At 39.1% G+C, this 25,696-nt stretch overlaps 2 protein-coding genes across 2 annotated transcripts; one reads left to right on the top strand and one right to left on the bottom strand.

Annotated features, from left to right (window-relative positions):
- Positions 1-201: 201 nt before the first annotated feature.
- LOC130167407 (transmembrane protease serine 2-like) lies at positions 202-6,587 on the top strand. Its single transcript, XM_056373570.1, has 13 exons — positions 202-643; positions 898-1,045; positions 1,700-1,792; positions 1,939-2,052; positions 2,460-2,589; positions 2,680-2,790; positions 2,881-2,924; positions 3,436-3,598; positions 3,690-3,862; positions 4,348-4,449; positions 4,691-4,827; positions 5,628-5,780; positions 6,327-6,587. Exons 1-13 carry the CDS (start codon positions 629-631, stop codon positions 6,342-6,344), a joined length of 1,401 nt encoding a protein of 466 aa, XP_056229545.1. The 5' UTR covers positions 202-628; the 3' UTR covers positions 6,345-6,587.
- Positions 6,588-6,766: 179 nt separating this feature from the next.
- bace2 (beta-secretase 2) lies at positions 6,767-20,879 on the bottom strand. Its single transcript, XM_056373569.1, has 9 exons — positions 20,276-20,879; positions 15,664-15,752; positions 15,019-15,235; positions 12,727-12,858; positions 11,451-11,585; positions 11,082-11,183; positions 10,497-10,646; positions 10,204-10,372; positions 6,767-8,697 (listed from the first exon to the last, which is right to left on the bottom strand). Exons 1-9 carry the CDS (start codon positions 20,567-20,569, stop codon positions 8,456-8,458), a joined length of 1,530 nt encoding a protein of 509 aa, XP_056229544.1. The 5' UTR covers positions 20,570-20,879; the 3' UTR covers positions 6,767-8,455.
- Between the last annotated feature and the right edge of the window lie 4,817 nt (positions 20,880-25,696).

Below are 25,696 nucleotides of genomic sequence, written 5' to 3'. Positions count from 1 at the left end.
TACTTTGTTTTACTATTCTCATGTTTGTTTGTTTTTTTAAATCAGTCTTGGTTTATATCAGAGTTGTACTTTGCCTGATCAGTAATTCATCACAAATTTATTCACAGATATAACTTTAGCCGCTGCATTCTGTCACTCATTAACTAAAGTATTGATGCTTAACGCGTTTGCCTGTTTATACATCGTGTCGGTATAAAGGTGCTCACTCACCGCGCTGACAGTTCAGCAGATAACACCTGTGGGATGTTTAGACTAAGTAACTGTCCTTATTGTGCTTGTTGTGTGCTCAGGAGGGAAACTTCAAACCGATGCCGATGAGGAGGTGTGAGGAGCTGTGACCACTCAGGCGCCCATGTGAGCTCTTTATTTGATCAGTGGTGTGAGACTGAAGAGAGAGCAGAAAAGGGCAAATGTGAGAGGAGGTGACAGAGATCTGAACTGTATCTTTCCAGGGAGCAGAGCTGTGAACATTTTTCTCTTACAGTTTCAATTACCTTTGCAGTGGACACTGATACCGACTAGATCATTTACTTGCAAAATTGGGATTTGAATTATATGAGGAAGACTGTGGGAAGATTCTTCCACTGTATCCATCAGTGAATGAAGGGTATTGTTGCTTAAACAGAAAATGACCACCAAACCGGTAAGTAAGAACATTTTTTAAATAGAAACATACATGTAGAATAACTCCTATTCATACTATGATAATACTGGTATTGAAAATAATATCAGATATATTAGTGATTAAAATGCTGCTAATTTTGTATTTGAAATGCTGGTCAATCTCACATGTACATTTACAGTTGTGGTATTTTTTTAATGACTTTATTCAGAGAGATTACAAGCAGCCGGTTTTTGAAAGCTATGCTCTCATCATCATTTATGCTTTACTGACAGTATCTGGACTCAGGTTCTCGTTTCATCCACGAAGATGGAGACTGGAAACTTCCTCCACCCACCCGTTCAGATGTGAAGCCTCAGTATGTTCATCGTCTGGCTCCAAACCCGCCACCTGAGATCAGCGTCTCCGTCCCCAAGCATAAAGGTAGTTCAGCCTTTTTTTTTCTTTACAGAGGAGAAATAGTGTTGAAGCGGTTTTAATACAACTGTTCAAACAGGAGCTTAGTGCTGGCTTTGAACAGGATTTTTTCTTCAAAGGAAGATTAAAGGGTTTTATTAATCACAGTCATATAGCTATAAACATATGCTTAGCTTTTCCAGATTTCCATTTTTTAAAGTTTATAGTTCTCATAAGAAAAAACACTACTTTACTTTGTCAGTACAGACTCATAACAAAATAATTGGAGGTGTAGAACTTTTTGATATAAATGACAGATAATTCAAACAAATTATTAATCAGAAAATAAAGGGGGTAAACTCAAACCTATATTTCCATACAGAGGACAGCCATTGTCCTATAAATGACTAAAATACTAATGTTATTTCTTGTATAAAGTCTGTCTAGTTTTAATGTAACTCAGTTTCATACCACAGTAGCTTCTGTCAGTCAGATGTTTCATGCATAGATTCTTTTTACAACAGAGACAAAAAATACAGATGTTTACATACTACTAAAAATGAAATTAAGCTGCATTTAAGAAAGAAATGAGAAAAGGTTCATTTATTAGACACATTTAATAAGTGGGTAAGCTGGGTGTAAATGGGTGTCCAGTCACAGTGTGTGTTGTTTTTTTGTCAGATGTAAAACAGAGGTGTGTTAAGTTCACTGTGACTGCGGTGATCTGTTTGCTGCTCCTCCTGCTGCTGGTTGGAATCCTTTTGGCTTATTACTGTGAGTGCAGGATTTATCCCTACTGTTCAATGCACTGCAGTCATTTTTACCTTACAGACACACACACACACACACACACACACAAACATATACACTGCATATCGCATATATTCACACTGATATTCTCACACTTTCCTGTGTCTCAGTTTCCTCGCCCTGTGTGCACGGGATGCAGTGTGGTGATGGGAGCTGTGTGTGGGAGTCCCAGTGGTGTGACGGAGTGACAGACTGTCCAGCTGGCCAGGACGAAGCGAACTGTGGTAAAACAGCCCGATCCAAAGCCAAAGTGCAGGATGAAACACACCTGAAAATCCTGCAATCTGTTCACTCGCCCATATATTTATAAAACACAGTGTACACACCTTTTTATTCAGTCAAAACAAACACCTTCATATAAGTTTTACTTTAACTTTCAGATTTCAGAAGCTCTGCCCCTTTATTTGTCAGCTTTATGTAGCTTTCATTGTTTTTCTTTTTAATCATTATACACATTGCTGTTCATGATTATGTGTAGTTCCTGGTTTCATCATTAGAGTTAATATAATGTTAATAGTGTTAATGGTAATATGAAAAATCCGACTTGACTCTGGCTTGGTTTCCCTCTTTATCTACTTTCCGCCAGTAACAAAATGTCAAGTCATTGTGTGTGTTTGCTGTTTGTGCTCAGTGAGGCTGCATGGTTCCAGCTTCCTTCTCCAAATCTACTCGACTCCGACTAAAACCTGGAGGACCGTTTGTTCTCACGGCTGGACCGAGCGGCAGGGCAGAGCGAGCTGCCAGACCGTTGGATACAGCAGGTCAAGATGCTCAGGTGTTTCACAAAGACTGTTGTGTGAAGGATTTATGTATTTGATTAAAGCTGTACTCACCATGATGTGGTTTGACAGGGGGACGTATTTTAAATCTGGCCAACAGAAGACTGACTCTGATGATGGATTCTTAATGGTGAAGTCAGATTTCAACCCGGAGGCTTTCATACTGCAACAGCTTGAACTCAGGTAAGTGGACTGGTAATAATACACCAATGTCAAAAGGCTAATATTGGATCAAAATTAAACTAATTCGTGTTTTTTCTTTGCCATCTGCAGCAAAACATGCCCCAACAACAGTGTGGTGACATTGCATTGTACTGGTATGTTCCTAAACTTGGACTTTATTTAATGTTCTGAAATACTAGAGGAGGAATGTTGTAGTTTTGTAATGTTGCGATTTCTATTATTTATGTATTTCCTCTCCTGCAGCCACGGGGTTAGAACTGTATGATATTGGTTTGTGTTTGTGTTGATGATTTTCTGCAGGTGAAGGTTTTTAATTTGATTTGATGTCTGATGTGTGTGTTCTCTGTATTGCTAGTTCATGTTTTGTTCTTGTGATGCCAACAAAGTAGATGAGACAATGGAAAAAAAAAAGGCTTAAGCTTTAGCAAAAGCTTGATGCTTTGTTGTGATCTTCAGATGTTTTCTGGTTTGAAATGTTTTCATGCAATGTTAAAAAAAAAAAAAAAGGAAGACAATATTCTGGTCCAAGATTAAGTTTATTTACACTTTGACTGACTTATACAGAAATGTGGCCTCTCTTAAACCTGCTTATAAAATCCCAGTTGAGGTGAAATGAATCCTCTCTAATAGCCGTCTTGTCCTCAGATTGTGGGAACGGGGTGAACTCGAGCAGGGCCTCTGGGGGCCAGCAGGCCTCCCTTGGGTCCTGGCCTTGGCAGGTCAGCCTGCAGGTTGCGGGCTCCCACTGCTGTGGAGGAGCCATCATCTCCCCCTTCTGGATACTGACTGCAGCACACTGTGTGGCCAGGTAAGGTCTTACTCACCCCACCTCTCCTCAAAGCAGTGATTGTGCTCTGATCCGGCCTGAATCTCCTCCCTGCTGTTTCTTTCCCATCCAGGGCCTCCAGCCCCAGTGACTGGGCAGTGTATGCCGGGATAGTGGATGCACTAGGTACTCTGTTTAATCCTGCTTACTCTGTGAGTCGCATCATTGCCCATGAAGACTACAAGAGCCGCACTTGCAGGAATGACATTGCTCTGATGAGGCTCACCAAACCCCTGGACGTCAGAGGTGCTTAAAGACACATTTACATACACAGGGATGGAAAAACCAAATGAACAATAGAGCCACACTTACACATAATGTCTTTGTGACCAAATACCAGAATAACCAGGGTTGTTCTTGAGTAGTCACTTATTGTAATTTGTGAAATGAAACATAACACATGTAGTAAGTCTTATATACACTCAGATGCCATGTTCAGATTTTGTAGAAACTGTTTTTGAGAGGCATTAAACAGAGAGGCCTTTCTGTGCTTTAGCCTACCCTCACTGATATGAATGAGGTGGATAATAATAATGTACCCAATAAAGTGGCAAATTCAGGGTATGGCTCCTATTCTGTGGAAACCAGTTGAACAAATGTATACATGTGTGTGGAGAGCACAGAGGCTGTGGGACTCAACACAAAGACACCTTTTTTTTTTTAAAGTCGTAGAGAATCAAATTTTCCTATTGCAGACTTATTAACAAAAGCCATCTTGTTTTCTTTGGTAGCCTCCAGTAATATCAGACCTGTGTGCCTCCCAAATGTTGGTCTAAACTTCAGTGCACCTCAGAAGGCCTGGATAACACAATTTGGTCACGCAGCAAATGGAGGTAAGACAGCTGTGGTTACGTGTTACATAGTGCTGCCACTAGATGGCAGCAAAGTATGTAACTTTGTTATTCCGCATTCATTGGCTTTAACTCTGTTTTGCCTACCAGCATATACAATGTCTATGCAGAGAATACCAACATCACTTTAAATCAATGTCAAACTGGACGGTCAAGATCCAGATTTAAATGAATTAATTTGTCTTGTTATTTGACAAAAAAATGTCTGTTATGTCTCTGACAGACTCTCCATACCTGATGGAGACTCAGGTCTCGCTCATAGAAACTGCAGAGTGCAACAGCTCCATTGCTTACAATGGCAGGATATCACAGGACATGTTATGTGCCAGAGAGGTGGAAGCAGGAACGGGCATGTGCCATGTAAGACAAACATGCAATAATTTTTCTCTAAGAGGTCTGAAAATAATATTTAAATACGAAAACCAACACAAATAAAGTCCTTTTTTAACTGTTAACGCCATGAAACACACCCACATATTATCACGTCATAAAGTGTTTGTTAGTTGTATAGTGGAGTACCAAACAGCTGCAGTGTGACTGCCACCACACTGTTCTGCTGCCTTCAGGGTTGATATGTTTCAATATTAGCTGTAAATACAGCCTTAATATGCAGAATCAAGTGATCAATATACACAATATATATAAAATATAATCAAAGAAATCACTGTTTACATTATCAGCAACAATTACCATCAGCTTTTTAATAACAAACTGTATTTTATGGTGTAATTCAGTTTTTCTTGCACAAACAGATCAACAACAAAAAAATAGCCTGTGAAAAGAATTCAAAGCATTTTTATGCTCTTATGTAATTTTCTTTGAGGCGAAGTCAAACAAAACCTGCACTATGTTCTGTACATGGTTTAAATAAACAGTTCCACTTATAACACATAATTTGTGAGACTGAGTCAGCAATGAATGTAAAGTTAGGCAGAAGCTGTCTACCTTATAAAATCCTTGAAGGACCTTACATGCTTCTTTAACTGGATGGATAACATTTAGTGTTTAAATTTCACCAAACAAGACACTGAGATCATTGTGAAGGTCATTGTGTAGCCCCTTGATAATGAATGTGTGAATCTTGATGAGTGTGATATATAATTTCCAGAGTGTGCAGTTCATGAAAGTTCTCTTAAGTTTTGTGCTGAACTCATTTTCAGAGTGACAGTGGCGGCCCTCTGCTGTCTCTGACAAATGGGCTATGGTGGCTCATAGGGGACAGTATTTGGGGGGAACACTGTGCTGAGCAGAACAAACCAGGTGTTTATGGCAACGTCACCTATTTTCTGGACTGGATCTACCGCCAGATGAAGGTACAAACTCGCCAAAGTCAAACCCTTTTACAGCTTACATTAGATTTTTGATAATGCACCAGACCGGATACAGGAAAACTAAAGAAAGATTTGTCTCTTAAGGGCTGTTATATAGAATAAAAACAGATTAAATTTCATGCTGTGTAATTTAATAAAAATTGTATGTGAATGCACAAATGATTTAATCTGCTTTGAGGAGCAGATGCAGTAAGGTTTACCCATCTGGTGTTCCGAGTACTGCAGCTCAACTGGGGCTGGATGTGATAATACCTACAGTATGTTTGAATCACAGCAGGGCCTTGTTGCAAGTTAGGATTTTATTTGTGTTGTGTGACCTTCATCTTATTTATTAAACTGTATGACAAGTCATTCTAATAATTAGGAATTTACCTTTTTTGAATGGTTCAAGCTTTCATATTATTATATCAGTGTTTTTTCTTCATATGTAGTTTTTCATGTTGAACTTTACACGTAGGATAATGTTCAAACACACAAAACATTTAAGACATCCAACTGAATACAAATACATTTATTTTTTGTTTACAGAAGCATCAAGATGACTGATGACAGGCCCAAAGATGAACTTTCTGACATGTTTGTGTTTACAAATTTTTTTAAGTGAGACACATTTTAATGCCTCATCAATATCTATATCACTAACATAACTTATTTCTTTATTTTATTGGTATTCTTTTTCTTCATAATATATCAGTTGATGCAGACTTGGGTTTTGCTTAAATGTAAGTAATGTAATGTAAGCTCCATGTTTTCATGTTATCTCTTTTAAAACAATGTACGTTTATTTTATTTTTGTATAATTATAGCGTCTTTATTTTAGTCTGTATAAATCTCATTGTAATGTTTCATGTCGTTAATAGTGAGGTTTGAGCCAGTAAATGGACATACCATGCGTCAACACAAGATGTCACTCAAAAACCATATCAAACTTGTTCCCACTGACTCTCAAAAGATGGTTTGGTCCAGCGTAACCTTTCACAACAAAATATATTTATTGATTTTAAAGGATTTACATAATTAATTTGATCACAAGTTATTTTATTTACAACAATTTTGGCACAGAAAAAGACACTTATAAATAAGCAAACATTCAAAGAATCAAGATACCTTCAATTTGACAATTTTTAAACTTTAAATTTTGGCAGACAGAAACTTGAATCATGTGACTCAAAGCTGATGCTCAGAGCCAAAAGGCAGTAGTTTCAGGTTGATTGTGCAGCACAGTCTCAGCGGTCTCACCATGTTTCATGTTTATCACTGACTTCTACATATGAAACTGTCACTAGTGTGAAGAGACGATAAAATGGCATTTAATAACTTTTTATTGCTAGAGGTCACTGAGCTTCACCTAGAAAGTGTAGTCCACAGGTGATGCGAGTGTTTACAATGTGTCAGTTTCAAAAATCATTTGGCTTCTAATTAAATGTTTGATTTGTATAAAATGTGAAATATAAATACATACCCATGAACATTTAGTGTCTAAAAAGAAATATTTTGGAGTAATAATACAATCACATTCAAAGAAATTTAAATATAAACTTGGATGAACAGAGAATTAGTAAAATTACATTAATTCAACAAAATTGCATAACAAATCTGGAAATATTGATTTTTAAACTTTATATTACACTTTTGATTGACTTAAGGAAAAAAAAAAAAGTGCAATTCAGCAGAATAAGTCTCAAACTGTTCGTGAAGCTGTATTAGCAGTGAACTGAGACTTAAGGGCACTACAGGCACTGTAAACGTGTGTAATATTCTTCCTATTAACAGTGATAGATTGAGCAGCTTTTCCCCTTAACTTCAACAGACACAGACATTAATTTGATCATCTGTAAAGGCACATTTAAAGAGGTTGTATATCCTTAGAAATTACAAACACACAGTTTGCCTGTAAATTAAATCAGTAACATTTCAATTGTATTGTTCATGCATGCACCAGTGGTTGTTGACCAAGAAATGAAACTCCACCCTTAGATATTCTTATACTGATATGCGTCAGTGCTGGTGTGTTGTTTAGTGTGTGTCAGGATTTTTTTTTCTTTGTGATGAACTGTTTCATAGTTTGGTTCACCTTGCTGTTTGTGTTAGTGCTGTCCTACATTTTCCAAAATACCTTTGGACAGGCCTTAAGAGCTGAAGTCTGAACTTGATTTGTGCTCTCTCAACCGACGCTCGATTTCAGTGTAGTTGCAGAGAGCAAAACTGACAACACACAAGTCTTTCCAGCTGAGAAAAAGCAAGTCATACCCATTACTAAAAACTGTCCTGTAGCTACATGGCATTATGAACTTTTAATCTGTTTTTCTTCTTCTATGCTAGATGTCTTTCTCCATGTCAGTGTCTACATATGACATGACATGAATTGTCAGTGAGAATAAGAAAGGTAAACAGGAAACTGGAACTGTAAATACATCAAAAGCTGTTTTTAAGAAGTGTTTTTAGGGTTGATTTTCCCTTTAAGAGGCAGCCGACGTGTCTGTGTCTACCTCTATGGGCCAAACTGATGAGTACAGTCTCGAGTCAGTCAGACATTCAGAGCCGGGTGTCACTGTTTGGTCCAGGCTGAGCCTCACTGCTTTCTCCACCGCTGTGGACGGGCTCCGCTCACTGTCTCCCCGCTCATTCATCCTGGTCACCCGTCCATTTCCTCTCAGTCACTTGATGCGGTGGCGGACCAGTGACGACTCGTCGGTTATCTCCCCAGAGTGGTCTCTGCGTCGACAGGGAAGGACCAGCAGGAGCAACAGGATGATGAGGACCACAGCGCAGACCGCCATCAGGGCGTAGGAGATGACCCACATAATAGGCTCCTTCAGCGTCCCGGCTGAGCAGTCGGCCGCCACGTCTGCTGCTGAGAAGGGTCCTGCGATCTCTGACAGAGCCACTCCACCGCTCACTGCAGAGAAATAAAGGACAGGTAGATGCAGACATCAGTTCTGACTAGCTGACTCACATTTAAAGTAAAAAGTAAAATATAAAGTGCCTGGAAACCCCTACACCACAAGTCATATAAATATCAACCAACATCAAATGGAAAAAAAAAGACAAAATGAACCTTGTGACCCTTACAAAAGGAACACTGAATTAGTACTATTCAGACAAAAAGTTGAAATAAATTTATCTCAAACATGCTCATACAGAAAATTTGATAAGAAATGTGTTTAACCACTGATGAATAAAACCAGAAACCTGAGCGTATAGATGAGCTTGAGATATTTTCATGAGGAAGCTTGTTTATACTTTGGTGATCATAAACAATTACTTATAACAGATATAAAATGTCAACTGTGTTACTATTGAGCTAAGATATCGATTTACTTGTGGCAGCTCCTTAAAACAACTGTCATCTTAGACTGGCGGCTACTGAGCAGCACCGTTCACGTAATTTGAGGTTTTTTTGTTTTACTTCAGGGCAAATCGTCCATAGTTTAGAGTTTTCTCTGTCTGGATTTTACCAGCCAGCTCAGGAATTACAGCTGGCAACCCTACTGTCACAAGCCTGCATCCTTAACCTTCAGCCTACATCTGTTTGCTTAATAAAGAACAAAAGTGATCTTTGTACTTTAATATGAGAGTGGGAAGTCTTGGCAAGCAGAACTTCAGGGAAATATCACTGTTTAATGTTAAACTTTTGCTGTTTATGTCATGATGAACGGGATATTCAGTCCTGATCACTCAGCCTCAAAGTATTATTGAAGAGTTTATTGCACAGTTTGCTTTTACATAAGTCATCAATTAACCTCGAGCACTTTATGGACTTCTGGACTGTTTTCTTCTTGTGTTGAAGTAATATGAGCAATATTTTCATAAAGAATCAGCAACATTTCCGCAAATGACATTTATATGTAACCAGAAAAAAACCATTTAACAGAGATCAACATATAGCCCTTTCATATAAACTTTAACATGTGCTGCTCTAAACAACAAACAAAAAGGGGGACTTTCTATCCTGTTTTGCATGTTTTATTTTTTTATTTTACTCAAACACTGCAGTGGTTTGTAAATAGGCGAATAGAAGGTAGAAGAATTTTAAGCTGTTGTAGTTGAGTACTTACTGCTACTTGCCCTGAGATAACCCCTGTTGTATGAATTTTCTGCTTGTGTGTGTTTGTATGTAGTTCAGTACTTCAAGCAAACACACAATAAATATAGTATATTGAGACTGGGAAATTAAATTTACTACAAAAGTAACACATTTTAAACAACATACAAAATGCATCATAAGACTGATAAAAATATTAATGTGGGTATAAAATCATGCACGCACAAATACAAATACATCCAAACCAGTGTTTTGACACCCAGAGAATCCATTTGTGGACATCAACTTAGAATCTTTGGACACTTGGTATATGTTGAGTTTTATACTTTTCTGTCTTTGTAATGGTCTTATATCCCCCACCTGCACAGTTGCTGAGTGCGAAGCCAAGTCTCCGCTGCGCACGGTCGAATACCACGTAGAAGCCTTCCATAACAGTAGCGCCAATCACCAGGCCATTAGCTGACGACGACAATCCGAAACGGAAGCAGTCCAGCGTGCCGTCCACGTCTGTGATTGGCTGGATGTAGAGCTGCAAGATGATATACAAATTAACAGAAGAGAATGGGGACTGGTAAGTGTTAATGTCTCTAAAGTTGACACAGAAACTCTGGAGAAGGGATTTCTTGTTTTTGTGTTTATGTTTATCCAAGTACCTGAGGCAGGATGGTGATACGGAAGGACTGGCTGCTGTTTGTGGCTCTCAGATAGATGGACAGCTTGGGGAAAAACCTCCAGGGGGTCTCTCCCTTCATCCAGCATGCAAGCTTGGTGCCATCCCAGAAGCCTGAAGAAAAATCCTGGATCTGAACCACAGAGAAAAAAAGGACATAGAAATAGACAAACAGACACAGAGGGAGACAGGAAGGCAAAAGACAAACATACAGAAACAGAAGGTCAATACAGCATCAAAACAGGTTTTGATGCTCTCTTTTATCTTCCCACTTGGGATTAATCTGCAAGGATATGGATACATTAATTGAAAATGTTGCTTCCACGCTCAAATTAACCTTGAGTACTGTTTGTGTGCAGTTGTAAAAGGTTAAAAATGTGTAAAGTACAAAAAAAAACAAAAGCATGGGCGTACACAAGCACACATATATATTTTTATAACAGTAAAACTCCTGTTCCTTCTCTCAAAGCGACTCCGTCCTTGAACAGTGAGTGTGCACTATCCTCCCCTGCATCTCTTTGCTCTGACAACATGTTTCATCATTGTCTGCGGAGAGACGGTAGCGTACCAGAGAACTGCGTGTGATGGCTTCTACCACCGCATTGAAGACGTTGACAGGAAGTCGCAGCAGTGTCGTCCCACTGTCAACTATAGCTTTATCCATGTTATACTGAAAGAAAGGGAGAAAGTGTGAAGTGCAGTAGGGTTTCTCTCAGCTCAACAGGCTCCTATGGAAGACCTTGAACAAGCAAAAGAATATGAAATGAGGAAGTTCTTTTACAAGCAGACAAACTGAATTACGTTCCCTTGCAGTGCTACAGGTTCTGTTTCATTTCTGTGCTGTAACTTTTACACAATCAGCTCATCAGGAATGCAACTAACTTAGATATTATTTTGGAATAGTGGGTGGTGGTGTTCAACAGTGTTGGAAGTTTACCTCTCTGCAGTCCAGGTCCAGATTCTGGTCGCCAACCTCCAGCTTCAAAACCTCCACTTGGTAGTACCACTCCTCTACAATGGGGGTGTACCACACTGACCCCCGATACAGAGTTGGTTCAATCCCTCCCATGATCTGAGGAGGAACAAATATACTTCTTCGTTCATCAATGGGATAACTGTGACCACAGCAACACACTGAATATCCAACAAGAGCACACTTTAGCAAAGGTTTATCCTTCCACATTTTGGCTTAATACATAAAAACACACACACATACACCCTACCATCTAATCCATCTGTCTGTATCAGTGGGTCATGTGATGGAGATGCAGGGAGCGAGGCACCGAGGCCGTTTGTATAACAGCGACAGACCTGCACTCAGCAGGATACTGTCTTAGCTTAATTAGCTGCACTCTAACTAGACTGGGCCTCCAATGGAGAAACCACATTGACGAGGAAGATGCCAGCTATTAGTTTTCTAAAATGCATAGAGCTGCTCTGTCTGATCCACTAGTGAAGGATTTTATTTAGTCTGAGAAGAAGAGAACTCAACCACATCCCAGTCCTTTCTGAGTGAAGGACATAATTGATACTGCACATGTTAAATAAGTCTATACACAAATTGTAACAATGATACAGAATTAGAGGCAGAGATCATACAAAATATACGAAAATATAATAAATATAATTATAGGAAAATAGATCATATCTCTCCTGTGTTAGCTTCTCTGCATTGGCTCCCTATAAAATCCAGAATTAAATAAAAAATTCTCCTCCTCATCTACAAAGCTGTTAATGGACAGGCACGGTCAGATCTTAGCGAGCTCATACTATACTATTATCCCAACAGAACATTCAGCTCTCAAAAGGCTGGCCTACTGGTGGTTCCTAGAGTTTCTAAGACTAGAATGGGAGGCAGAGCCTTCTGCTATCAGGCTCCTCTCCTGTAGAACCAGCTCACAGTCTGGTTCTTTTGGAGGTTTATTCCTGGTGAAAGGGAGTTTTTCCTCACCACTGTCGCCAAGTACTTACTCATTGTGGGAACTGTTGGGTTTCTCTCTATAATACTGTAAGGCCTTGACCCTTCACTGTAAAGTACCTTTAGATAATGTATGTTGTGATTTGGTGTTATACAAATAATACTGAACTGAATTGAAAAAGTTATTCTGTTTATGTCACTTTACCTTTGAGCAAACGGTAGGCTACAACCAAACCTTATTTGACATATTCATTTGATCAAACTTCTCCCCAGACAGCCCCCCCAGACTACTCACAAGACTGCCACCCGCTGGGTCTGCTGTACTGCTGGCTGACAGTCCAGCACCGCACATCTGGAGGGAAAAGATGTCAGGAATTCCCAGCCTTTTCACCACAGAGTTGAAGAAGGGCTCCACAGATGAGTCGGGCTGATGAAGAGAGGAGTGATGTGTAATCATTAACTCGTGGTAAACGATTTGAGCTTTGGGCTTCAAGCTTTCACATTTTAAGCTTTTAGTTTGTGTGATTGTCAACATTACCTCACTTATTCTCTCCTGTTTGCCATATTTTGCAATCAACCAACAATATAAAAAGGTATTAAATTCAGAAAACAAATATCTTAGAAATGAATGATTTTGTTTCAAAAATGCTAAATGTAGGTTTTGAAAAAAAAAAGAACCCAAGTGAAAAACAATTTTTTTGATGGATTCTGCTAAACTATTCTGTATCCTAACTGACTGCATGGGATGGTAGCCTTTTAGAAATGAAATAATAGTTAGGGGGAGAGAAGGAGGAGAAAAAAATACACAAGTTGGTAATAGGACTAATATTTAGTCAAATTACTTCTGTTGGTCAATATGATTTTGTAAATTTGGGAAGTACCGATGTTAAAACACCATCTATCTGGCTGTGGGCCTGGTCAAAGTTCTACTCATACCATGGGAGATAGTTCATTGCTGGCAGGCCGATGCAGCTTTTCTCATTGTGTTTTCCATACATTTACTTTTAAATTAGTTTGATTAAAACAATACTCAGACCAAAATTACATTGACTGTGTGTGCATTTATGCACAGTATGTAGGTATGAGACAGTAGTATGCCCCTTGACAAAATGATGTTCTCTCCTGTTTTCCACAGATAGGTTTTCATGTCACTACTGTGTGATCATATCACGCATGACAAACAGCCCTCAGGCAAGATGAACCTGAACACCCAGGAGACACCAGCAGCACAAAGTGGTCAGTGTGAGCATATCTGCTGCTTAATCACTGGCATTTGATCCCAAAGGTTGTTGTAGTCTGCACAGAATGAAAGAATGTATTGTGCCAGTTTACACTGACGTCATCCGTGTCCCATCAGCACTTAACGTTAAAGAAAGCTGACACTGGGAGAAGCACCTAGGTTTTGTTCCTCTGTCACACTTAACACATACCCAGGATGTTCTTCTATGTCCCCTTAAAATGTTAAGTGATTGACTGACAAAGTATTACTGTGGAGGAAGTAAGGATAGAAACAAAAACAGGATATATTAGAGCAACAAAAAGTAAATTAAACTGGGAATATTAAAAAAAGAGCAGATGCATCAGACCATTGGCTGCTGAAAATAAATCATGAACATGAAAACGTTTCTGTTGTCATGTGAAATGTCCATGACTATGCTTAGATAAGATCTTAGTCTAAAAAGTAATTGAGCACTATATAAGAAATGTGGGACAGTAGGAATTTTTGCAGTACTGCTTGATCAACTTGATAAAACTGGATAATCTAAAGAAAAATATTTTCCCCCTCTGTACGGCTCCATTCTCCCCTCACGTTTTGCCTCCTTGAGTTTTTTACATGTATCTAAAGGCTTGATGCTTCAACTAATCAATACACAATAAGTCTGATATAAATTGGACTGCTTCCAGTTCTGTGCAGCAACAAAAGATGGACCTATTTTTTTGATGTATTTCACAGTGATCAATATGCAAACCCAGAACTTAAAAAAAAAAAAAAAAAAAAAAAAAAAAAAAATAATCATAAAAAATATAGTGGCAGGACCAACTGATTGCAAGGGATTAGGCTTGACTGATTTGTACTTTATTTAATACAAGTCCATATATTTTCAATTGGAAGTCATTTGCTACAAACTGTATTTAACATATTTTGGGTAGTATAGTACAGTCTTCATTCATTTACTGACAACTGTTAAGTATATGAGTCCCGAAATATCAGGGCGACAAAGATGATTGTATTTGTAGATTTCTAAATGAACAAGGATGCTGTAGCTATGGACTACAAATAGTCCCTTTTGATTTATAAATTGATGGATACTCATCATAAACACTGTGTTAAGTACAATTCCATTTACAGACCAAAAGGAGGGGGAAAAGTGCTCTTTCACAATTGATTAGTCATTTTTCAGATTTCTATATTTCACTTTTCACCCTTTTTTATTCTACATGAATAGTCCTGGACAACAGAAATGCTGTTTGTTCTTATTAATATTATATATATTTCATAGTTTTTAAAGTGTGAATCTGCATTTTGATATTTACTATCACACTGGGCTCTAAGATATAAAGTATTATACAAGATTATCTCTCTCACCCGTGCCAGCATGGGATATGCCAGCCCCAAGATGCCCTGCCAGTTGACCCCAGGAAGGAAGAAGCCGTCAGATGACAGGATGGCAGCTATGTTGACGATGATGGTCCCATTTGGACCTTTGGGAATGATGACACGGTCGATGCCCAGTTCACCTTCCCAGTTGCCCTGGGTGTACCTGACAGCAACAGTCCGACCAGCTGACTGGTAGGTACTGGAGCTAAGCAGAGAGGAAGAAGAAATAAGTGGGAATAGTTCCAAAAGCCCGTGGTAAGTAGACGAGTAGCATAATTTGTGGGAAATAAGGACTAGGACTGTAATAAAGGGCTACATTAAAAGATAAATTTATGTCAAGGGAAGATTTTGACATGACAGATTCACCACTTTAAAACAAAGTTAAAGCTTTAATGATTATGTGATTCCTGATTATATAATTCATGAGTGTAGAAATACTATGCATATCTGTTCTGTCTGTGGAAAATCTACAATCTCTGATACATTTCGACAATACATTCTGCTTCTGTGATGAGAGACTGTGGGTGATGGAGAACAGACATGGTTAAACAAGAACTAAAGTGAAACTGAATATGGGTGTCACATATCCAAGAATTTGTATATCAGATTACACAAAGTGCTCCAGCCACTCACAGTGCAGTGTTGAAGTAGTGAGTAATGAATGGGTGTGGGGCTGCAGCCACAGCAAAGTTACTGCTACCCGTATCCACCAGGATGTTTAGCTGCAAAACAGAAGGAAGAGTTTGCTTTAACAACCATTACAGCTATCTGCATCAGCCCCACCCTACCTTACAGCGCTCCTGAGTCACAGGGGAAAGAATGACAGCTGAAGCACAGTGGATATACTGATAAGAAGTCTTTAAGCTTTAAAAAGATAACAAGGATATTTTAAGATTTTTTTTTTCTGTACTATTAATTATAGAGAACAAGAAAATTTCTGGCAGTGCTTCATAGGAAGACATAGTGACACAAAAAGTAAATTACAGAAAAATTCATCTGGAAAAAGAAAAAGAATGTAAACAGTACAAGAAAAAAAACAGCAAAACACGCAAAAAATTATTTTAATCTGTTCTTTGTTTTGTGCCCCTTGAAAGATCCATATCGAACCTCTCATTAACAAACATTGAACAACTTAGCAGTGTCGCATGTGGTTTGTAAAGTCTACAAGCAGCTAAAATGCCTCCTGTGTGAAATCATCAGTAGACTGGAAAACTTAAACAACAACCACTCTGGTACTTGTTTTGTTTTACAAAATTTTGGTCAGTGTTGCAGACTAATTATTCTCTAATGCAGAGCTTTCAACTGTCCAACATATTGTAGTCAAAACAGAAGCACAACTGGGCCTGAGCAGGAACTTGGTTCAGGTACAAAGAAAACCTGACTGAGGTAACACTAATTTCTACTGATTCCATACTGGAACAAATTGGTGTAAAAAGCTTTGTCACTGATCATATATTACTACGCACCTCTGATATAATTGCCCTGTAATGTGTGATCTGTGAGTCAAACATGTTAGCCTCTAGCTACTGATATGACTGTATGACCTATCCAGCCATTCTGGTATGTGTCACGTTCACAGTGGGGACCGGTTAACAGCAGTTGAGATAATGTTGTCTTCCAGGCATCAAGTCAACGAGTGGGAACTAATTAGCCAGCAGACTTCTGTCACCTCCACAACTGAGCAATGGCCATATTAACACTCACTAGCGAGCGTTCCTCACCATGATGGGGTCACAAACCTGACAACCCACAGTCACCTGACAAATCAACAACAAAGAAGTCTATACAGTGTCTTTTCAATGATGTCACATGATGCAGTCTATGAAAATACAAAGTGTTCATTCAGCATGCTCAGCCACACAGGAACAAACAGTCACTGCAACAATCAATCTAGCATCACTTCTCGTTGGCTGCCTTTGTTTTTGACAGACCAGAACAGCAGGAAGTGGATTATTTCACATGTAAAAGAATGCTACAGGCAAACAAGTCACTCCAAACAAGAAAAACATAGACTTCCTCAAACTTTGCCTCAAGCAAATCACACATAAATCATGTCTAACTAGAGCTTGTTCATCATTATACTGCATTTTTGCTCAGAAACCAAAATATCATTATTAATTCATTATAGCCAACATCCCACTGTCATGCTCAGGTGTGCAAAAAGTCATTATGAAACAATTCTGTAACTATCAACCATGTGTTATCGACCAGTTCAGTCTTGCACAGGAAGCCCCTGATGGCCTGTCTGCAGGAGGTGGGCTTATCAGTTCCTCCTCATTGGACTGGCCGTGGTCCCATCACGCAGACTGTGCCATCTAAAACCCCTCTGCTGCCTTGCAGATGGTATCAATCCCGTCACACAAGACCTGAACCGGCCAAACAGGCCAGATTGGAAAACACTGGAACCTTGTGGTGAAGGAGGGGGAGCAGGGGCATTTCCTTATCCCCACACCGCCTATCTGCTCTAGTCACACTATCCTCCCTCAGCTCGGCTACTGAGCCTCGGGCAAATCTCTTCCCCCTGCTGCTGCAGCAGCCTGCAGTTGAGCTTTCACTGTCTAATTGGCAGTGGCTCCATGGCAGAAACGTGCATCTGCTACCTGTTTGTACCAATTAGCAGATGTGAGGCTCTCCAGCCGACACCTCAGCCTGGCTGTGCCACATGCTAACAGATGTGGCAATTAGTGGCTCATTTGAATAGTGCCTCATTTAACACCACAGCCCTGTAATCACATCATCATTTGGTTAGAATAATACTGATAGTACAACTCAATAGTATTGTGTTACAGGCCATTTTGGCACTGCATAACCAATCTGAACCAAAGTGGATTGAGCTATCTTGACATGAATAGCTGATATAAAGGTTTCACTGTTAACTATTGACAGAGTAAAGGAGTGCTAAGTCTGGAATATTAAAGGAACAATGTTAAAAAGTGTAACTATTTCCTCTATCTATAGTGTACATTATAACTCCTGCTATTCCCAAGCCATTAAAGAATTGGTAATGTGCAGTTCTGATGATGCAGTGTCTCTCTGTACATCTATTAAACTCATAATAGAATAGTAACAAGTAACAGGTAATTCTGTAAATTACATTTTAACATAGCAGAAACTTTGACTTGAATGATGCTGACACATACTGTGACATATTTCCCACAAAACTATCATCCATGGGTACAAATTTTTAAAGTGATATTCAGTCAGAAATTGTATTCAAATCACTTTTTACTTCTCCCTGAGTCTCCTCGGGCTGGGTAGAGAGCAAGTCACCCGACACAGGTCTGAAATAAACCATTTTTGCAGCTGTCATTTTGTCATGTCATTGCAGGAAACACACAGGTGTACGTAATGATGTCATTGCAGGAAACACACAGGTGTACGTAATGATGTCATTGCAGGAAACACACAGGTGTATATTATGATGATGATAATGATAATTAGTACCAACCACTGTCCATATAGGTGAACTGGTTTCAGGGACCTGGTATTGTGCATGCTGTCTCAATACTAGGACACTTCAAGGAGTTGAGTCATCTCTAAAGTCGTTAGCTGGACATGTGCTTCTGCTATGATAAGTCAAAATGTCTACAGTGAAGATATCTTATTAGGAATCAACAGGTGGGGCACCGTTGATACTCAATGTGTCTTATCCATACAAAACAGTAATACCCATAAAGCAATAAGGCTTAATTGAGCCCATATATTATAAATAAAAATGAATTTAGTCACTTTCTATAATAGACGGTGATTTGTTTGAAAATAGACAATTGTGAATGACTGCATTTCCTGAGGATTAACCATGAAAGAGTCAGAGGATAATATTATTGTAATCTGTTTTCTGATGACTGTTGATTACTAATTAAGAACCACAGTTGTGTTTGGTGAATGAATGCATATAGACAGGTGTATCATTTGCCCTCTACGTTACCTAAGGAAGGCCCACAGGAATAAAATGTTACTTGGAATAAAGTCTGAACCAACATCAAATCTGGAGGATTTCCTCCTTTGTTATGTGTAAAGTTGTGAGGGAACTATGGTGCAACATTATCTTCTCAGAGGTTGACACAAGGAAGTGGCATGGCAGGCAGCACTTATAAGCTTCTGTGAGCCTGAGAAACTGCTGTGCCACCCAAGAGTCTTAAAAGCTCTGATCTGTTTAACTTGAGAGGCCCAGGAACAACAGGTCAATGAGATACTAATGAGATAATTCACCTTTCCTTTAAGCTCCATTTCAAACACATCTACTTACAACACAATGGCAGAGCATAGACTTAAACCTACAACACCCTGAAGCATCATGTATTTTTAATAGTGATGGGACAATCCCTCTTCCAACTCTTCCGGGACCATTTAGTCCTCCTTAATCATTAATATGATCTTGTTAGGCACTTTACATAACGAGCAGCATGAAATGATGACAATAAATTACACAGGCATATTTCGGTGCAACCAGAAGAAAATAAGCAGCAATTATGCTGCCTGCACCAGGGCCTGTGCTGTTATGCACAGTTCTGGGGCTGCTCTTTGCTCCCTGGGAGCCTCATAATCCCTGTCAGCTGCCTGGTAAGAAACACTGGTCCTCACAGTCAGCATCATGTGAGGGGGCATGTGAGTGGGCCTTTAGTCTACCTACAGACCCCATGGCTGTACAGACTTGAACCAGCTGCTGCACCCCACAGCTGTGATACTATCCTGCTATGATGGACTCAGACAGCCCTGGAAATAAACAGTTGATCTTCTTTTACAAGAATTGTGATAGTGAAGTATGCCGGGCTTATCCTCTGCAACCCAAGTCTTTTTTGTGCTGTTGGGCTAAGTATGATTAATTATAATCTTAGAATAAGAATACGTAGACAAGGCCCTGAGGTGAAACAATGACACCAAGCCCACTCTCACACTCAACTCCATTCTGTTGATCACATGGTGGACGGACCGGCCCCTGTTCACACACAGCAGACACACCAGATCTGCTATCAGTGACTGAATATAACACATGACCCTGTGTAAAATCCAATGACTGAAAAGGAAAGTAGGGAGAAGAGAGAAAGTAAAAAAAGAAAGTTGCGCACTTAACCTCGTTCTGCTAAAAGTAAACATAAACAATTAAATAAAAAAACAGAGTATGTCTGATTGTTTTGAAACCACCTGTACAAATCATACAGATATCAAACCGAAACGACTGATATATATATATCTATATATATATTCTCACACACACACACTCACAGTGTTTAGGATACATTACCGTTTGACTGGGGGTGCCAATTGACATTTCTATGTAGTAACCTCTTCCAGAATCCCCTTCCAAGTTTTGTACCATGTCCAGAAAGTTCACTGTTCCAGTTGGATCAGAAGCCAGAGAGAGACCGTTTCCATCAGAGATTAACGCTACTCGCCGAAGCGGAGTCAGATCTACAACCGAGGATACGTTGTACTTCCCTGTGTATATTTTCAGTGGTATGGAAAAATAACACTTGGACACGCCTAAGTATAAACTAAAAGCAAATGCCCATATTGAAACCGAAGTAGTGTATGCCATGGTGGCGTTAGTTTTTTTTTTTTTTTTTTTTTTACACAGTGACAGCAGGCAAAGTCTGGGAGAAGACTCCAGCTCCTTGTTAAAAGTGTGCTCCTTAAGTTTTCAGTTTAGCCATCATGGAAACGCCTGTACTGCGGTAACCGCCATCGTGGAAACGCTGCCTCTTCACCGTCAAGAAGAAGCTAAACATACTGACATGGTAACACGCTATGTCTGACACTGTTTAATGTTGTTTGACTGCAGTCAATAAACCTAACCGCCACCACCTCAACTTGTTTCTCTTCCATCCACACCTTCAACAGTCAAGCTAGCCAAATAAAAATTGAACTTCCGGTTATCACCTTCAAATTAAAGGAGACGTGACAGTTATTGTTTTTGTAACGTAGAAACTCCATATAAAGTAAATTTTATGCCATTACATTAAAAATGTAGAACTTTTATTCAAGTCATACCATCTGAAGTTGTTACGATTTTTGTTTTTTCTGTAGTCGTTGTCTAATCTAATCATCTCTTATTGTGAAATGAAACCGGTTTAGCCGTTGGTCTTGTTGTCACCGCTTCCTGCAGAATCCAGCCAACCTCCCACCACAACATGGACTGATGGGAACACGCCGAGCAGAAAACACTGGAGGGTGTGTAGCTATTCTTTTATGAGTGTATAAAAAAAAAAATCCGCATTGTTCCACAGTTTTTGCCTCGCCAATTCTGTCCACATTTACAGTGCAAATCCATTTTTCCACCCTTTTCCTCATAGCCTTTAGTTGCCTTGTCATGGAAGTCTAATATATTAAACTTGTTCGGCCATAGTAAAGGGAGTTTCCTAATGCTAAGCCTACATGAAAGGCTTCATATTGCAATGTGGAAAAGTTGTAAAATCCATTTTACTCGGTTAAAAAGTTAGGTGGAATTTTAAATAAGTTGCACAATTTGTAATTTTGCATTTTAACATTTTGAATTTGTATTTCAAAACTCCTGCATGTTTTCTGCTTATCTCACACGTGCCCTACCCAGGTAAAATGTTTGTGCTTTTTTGTCATTGTATAAAGACTCTTATGTACTTATTAGTAGAATTGCTTTGCAGGAGCAAACTTGCCTATTTAATGAGAGATCCCGTAAAACACGATTTTTAAAACCTTTAGATGTGTTCCTCATGCAGTTAATGCTACCAACATAGCTCATATGTCAAATAGTACATATTTTTGTAGATGGTTGCTATGTTTTTTTCTTATTTGTATTTGTTATACTTTTTCAGTACCTATATAGACATCCATTACATTTATCTCAGCTATATACAGTACAAAGTCCACTGATATTTCAGAATGCTCTTTACTGCTGTGTACATAAACTTATCATGGTGACATGTTATTAGCTATATAAAGCATTCAAATCTACAGAAGAACCATTCAGTCCCATTGTATTTATAGCACACCACCTACATACAGTACAAACTGTTTTCAAATGTCAAAATGCTCAGTATTGTACACTAATTGACTCCACTCAAGCTTATTTTGATGGCAGTTCATGAATGATATTAAGTATTTCAAAGGCCCCATTCATTCACATTACATGTGAAACTCTGTAGACACCTCAAGGACAAAAAGTTTACAAAAGATTTACATCATCCAGAAATCATGCCAATCAGCATCAATGCACACAGCAATCACTTGCATTGCCCCCGAAAATGCTTCTGTGTCATTCTGTACTCAAGCACCAACTGCTTGAATACCAGCTTTTGTAGATTACGGTATATATAAAAAGGCACTAAATCTAATTTTCCAAGTTTGAAACCCTGAGGTTTTTTGTTCTTTACATGTTTCAGTTAGGACAGTTTCATTTGCCACAGTGACAGTACAGAGAAAGAGGAAGTAGATCCCAGTAGTAAGGCGAGATCAATGTCACAGGCCTTCTCCATGCTGCCTATTTCACACAGAGACAACCACTGTCTCACTCTGAATTCCTCATGAGTCCACAGTTACACCATCACATGTTCATCCCATCTCCCTTTCCTCCCCCCTCTCATTGAAGTTAATCACTATAGTTACAATAACCTGAATAATGTGGGGACAGAGTGTGACCACTAAAATTCATCTTTCCGGTGTATTGCTTGTCATGCACTGGGTCTTGTGAATGACCCATTTAAGCACAATTCCTGTTTTTTCTTCCCTGTGACTTTGAGACACTTCCTTGGCCTGAGAGTATAAAAACAGGGGGAAGCAGGAATGCCTCGTTTACTTGTCTGTTACTACCCATGAAACACTGGGAATCCAGGGGTTGATCATGTGTGTTATACCTCCTTGGGTTATAGGGTCTCTCTACTTTTTGTTGGCTCATGACCTTATATTTTACCACCAATAAAATTCTTGTAAAGATACAGCAATTCGAGACCTGTTAAGTTGTCGTACAGAAGTTGATCACATATGTTTGTTTTCTTCCAGGACACAGACAGCTGCAAATGTATTATGAATAATAGTAACAGATAATCAACCGATTAAATGTTTTTCTTTTTATCAGGCAAATAGTAATCATCAGATAGATCAAACAAAGTTAATGTAACAGCATCTTAGAAGTTAACTCAGTCACAAATTTTAATTAGTGATTATAATCAATTTTCATAAAACAAAGGGTTATTGTTGACTGTAGTTGACCCAAACTGATTTGTCCAAGAAATGTGAATAATGCCACAATTGCCCCTGAATGACCTTCTGTTACTTCTGCAGCATTTGTGATGGTTATATTTCAATATTGTGCTTGTGTTGTATCTCTTGACTCAGTGTTTCTCAGTGTGTCCATACAGCTTCCCCCTGCAGTGCCACTGTTAGCCACAGCAAGGCACTCTACACCATTCCTGTGCTTTTAATCCAATCTGATGGTGCTGTAGCATCATCTGTGTGTGAGCAAATTAGGCAGTTTAGGAGAGCCAGTGGTCCTACATTTGGCAGTGCAAAGCTCCTTTACTGGGACATTGGTACTTAATCCTCACAGCTCTGATCATTACAGCTGATGAGAGAGGAGGAGAACGCTCCACATTATTTCATATGCACCCACTCCTCCTTTGCCTTAACAAAACACACACCTCCACCTACATCACAGATATAAGCTCTGGATCGTTAGGATTTCTGCTTTGTGGTCGCTCATTACATGTATTGGTTAGAGCTGGTTTGTGTGATTTAACACCAGCAATGTTCGCTGATTTCGAAGCTGCTAAGTGAATTTGTAGAGCCTGATCCAATATCTGTTTTTGTTTTGATAAAGAAATAAGAACAGCACATATTAATTAACACAATATTGTGCCAAAATGTATTTAATTGTAAAAGACAATTGTAAAAGCAGATGTCTATTTTTTTTATTTCACAAAAGACACCAAGAAAAACTCCAGTAATGAAAAAGTCACCTTGTATCTTGATCATTTTTGGATAATTCTTTTTACAACTAGCAGGCTGACAAACCTGCCGACCAGGGCTGCAACTAATGATGATTTTCATTATTGATTAATGTGTCGATTTGTTTTTATTCACTGCTTAAATATTTAGTCTATGAAATGTTATGAAATATTGAATATGTCCATCATAATGTCTCAGAGCCCAATGTGATGTTTTTAAATGTCTTATTTTGTCTGAACCAACAGTTCAACACCAAACAATCTTCAATTTACAATGATATAGTATTTTTTCTTGATTAATTAAAGTGAGTAATACATTATAACATCTGTTTGCGATTAATTGTGTGTCTATCGACTGATTGATCTGTACAGCTGGGAGAAAAAAGACCAGAGATCCCCAGTACTAACAAAATAAGACAAAAAGAATTTAATAAACTAATAAATATTTTGCAAACTTAAATGAAATGAGAACAAAAGAAAATTTATTTGAATCAAATAAATGTGTCCCCATTATATCTCCAGAATATACATAACACAACCTTCCATTTAGGATTGAGTGTTTTTATTCAAACATTAGCTAGGTTAACCATAGAAACAAACAGTGTGTTATGCAGGCTTGAATTAGGGCTATTGCCTGTTGAGTGACCCCAGCTTTTACCCTTTTTTAGCGTCACACAGGGCTGTGATAAGCAGCCCCACAGACAGCCCAATCACTGTAAGTCTATAATGCTGATCAGAGATTTGCTGAATCTGTTAGCATTTCCCTGTGATATCGGATGCAGTGTAATTACAGCACAGGCATCACAGAGCTGGATGAGCGGCAAATGGGGATTACAGTGGTGCAGGTCATAATGATCAGGCCGGCCACATGTTTCTGAGGCAAATCTCATTTTGATATCCACTCTACCATACTGTTCTATTAGCAGAGTGGCTGGTGTCAATTAGCTATTCGCTCAGTACATTCAATTATTTAAATTAATATAATGCTGCTTGCTTCATAAATTCATTCACACTGAGAGGAAAATGATTTAAAAAAAAAAAAAAAAGAAGATCTCATGTTTATTCTTTGTCAGTTTTCTCTCAGCATAGCAGGGATTGACATATAGTTTGCCTGCTCTCCATAACAAGCTACTTCCCTGTCTCTCCCTCTGCCAGATCTGTCAACCTCCTAACAAGGTGTACATATTCACAGCTGCTACTGCAGGAGAGCAGCCCAAATGAGGAGAGCCTGGATAAGATGAGAGGGACGAGCCAGACAACAGGTGCGTGGGTATATCACTGCTCATTCACTGGTACCACACTGTATGTTTCCAGCCATATAAAAGACAGCTGGTCTTGATTTATTTAGTTTTTTTTTAGATCAGCTACTTGTTACTGTATGGCAACTCTCACTGCTCAGACACGCAGGAGTATGACTAAGTATGGCTCATGCTAGTCTCACAGGCTATTCACACTTACTACCCCCCCCCTCCCCCCGTGGTGCTAGCTTTGCCTCTCTCCAGTGTATCTGTGTCTGTTTGTTCATTCATAGGAAAAGCATTAGTGACACGTAGCTGAGTCATAGAGGCTAGCATCTAAACAGGCCGTGGTGGGAGTCAGGAACCCTGCCACCCCTGCCGCTCCTCGCCTCAAGGCACTACTCATACCCTCGCCAGTCTTATTAGAACGCTTACATACACACACATTTGCCTTCTGTGTTTGTTCAAACACCACAGATCCCACCTGATGCGTTGGGTGCCACAGAGCAG

The sequence above is a fragment of the Seriola aureovittata genome, chromosome 4 (genome assembly GCF_021018895.1).
Source record: "Seriola aureovittata isolate HTS-2021-v1 ecotype China chromosome 4, ASM2101889v1, whole genome shotgun sequence".
Taxonomy (NCBI): Eukaryota; Metazoa; Chordata; class Actinopteri; order Carangiformes; family Carangidae; genus Seriola; species Seriola aureovittata.
This window is presented reverse-complemented; position numbering and strand designations above follow the sequence as displayed.

Excerpts from the sequence above, each read along its gene's own strand:
- LOC130167407 (XM_056373570.1), top strand. Across the intron at positions 1,046-1,699 it reads CTCCGTCCCCAAGCATAAAG|ATGTAAAACAGAGGTGTGTT; the intron begins GTAGTTCAGCCT and ends TTTTTTTGTCAG. Across the intron at positions 2,925-3,435 it reads GGTGACATTGCATTGTACTG|ATTGTGGGAACGGGGTGAAC; the intron begins GTATGTTCCTAA and ends TCTTGTCCTCAG.
- bace2 (XM_056373569.1), bottom strand. The coding sequence starts at position 20,569 with ATGGCATACACTACTTCGGTTTCAATATGGGCATTTGCTTTTAGTTTA. Across the intron at positions 11,586-12,726 it reads ACCCAGCGGGTGGCAGTCTT|ATCATGGGAGGGATTGAACC; the intron begins GTGAGTAGTCTG and ends GTTCCTCCTCAG. Across the intron at positions 8,698-10,203 it reads CGCACTCAGCAACTGTGCAG|TGAGCGGTGGAGTGGCTCTG; the intron begins GTGGGGGATATA and ends ATTTCTCTGCAG.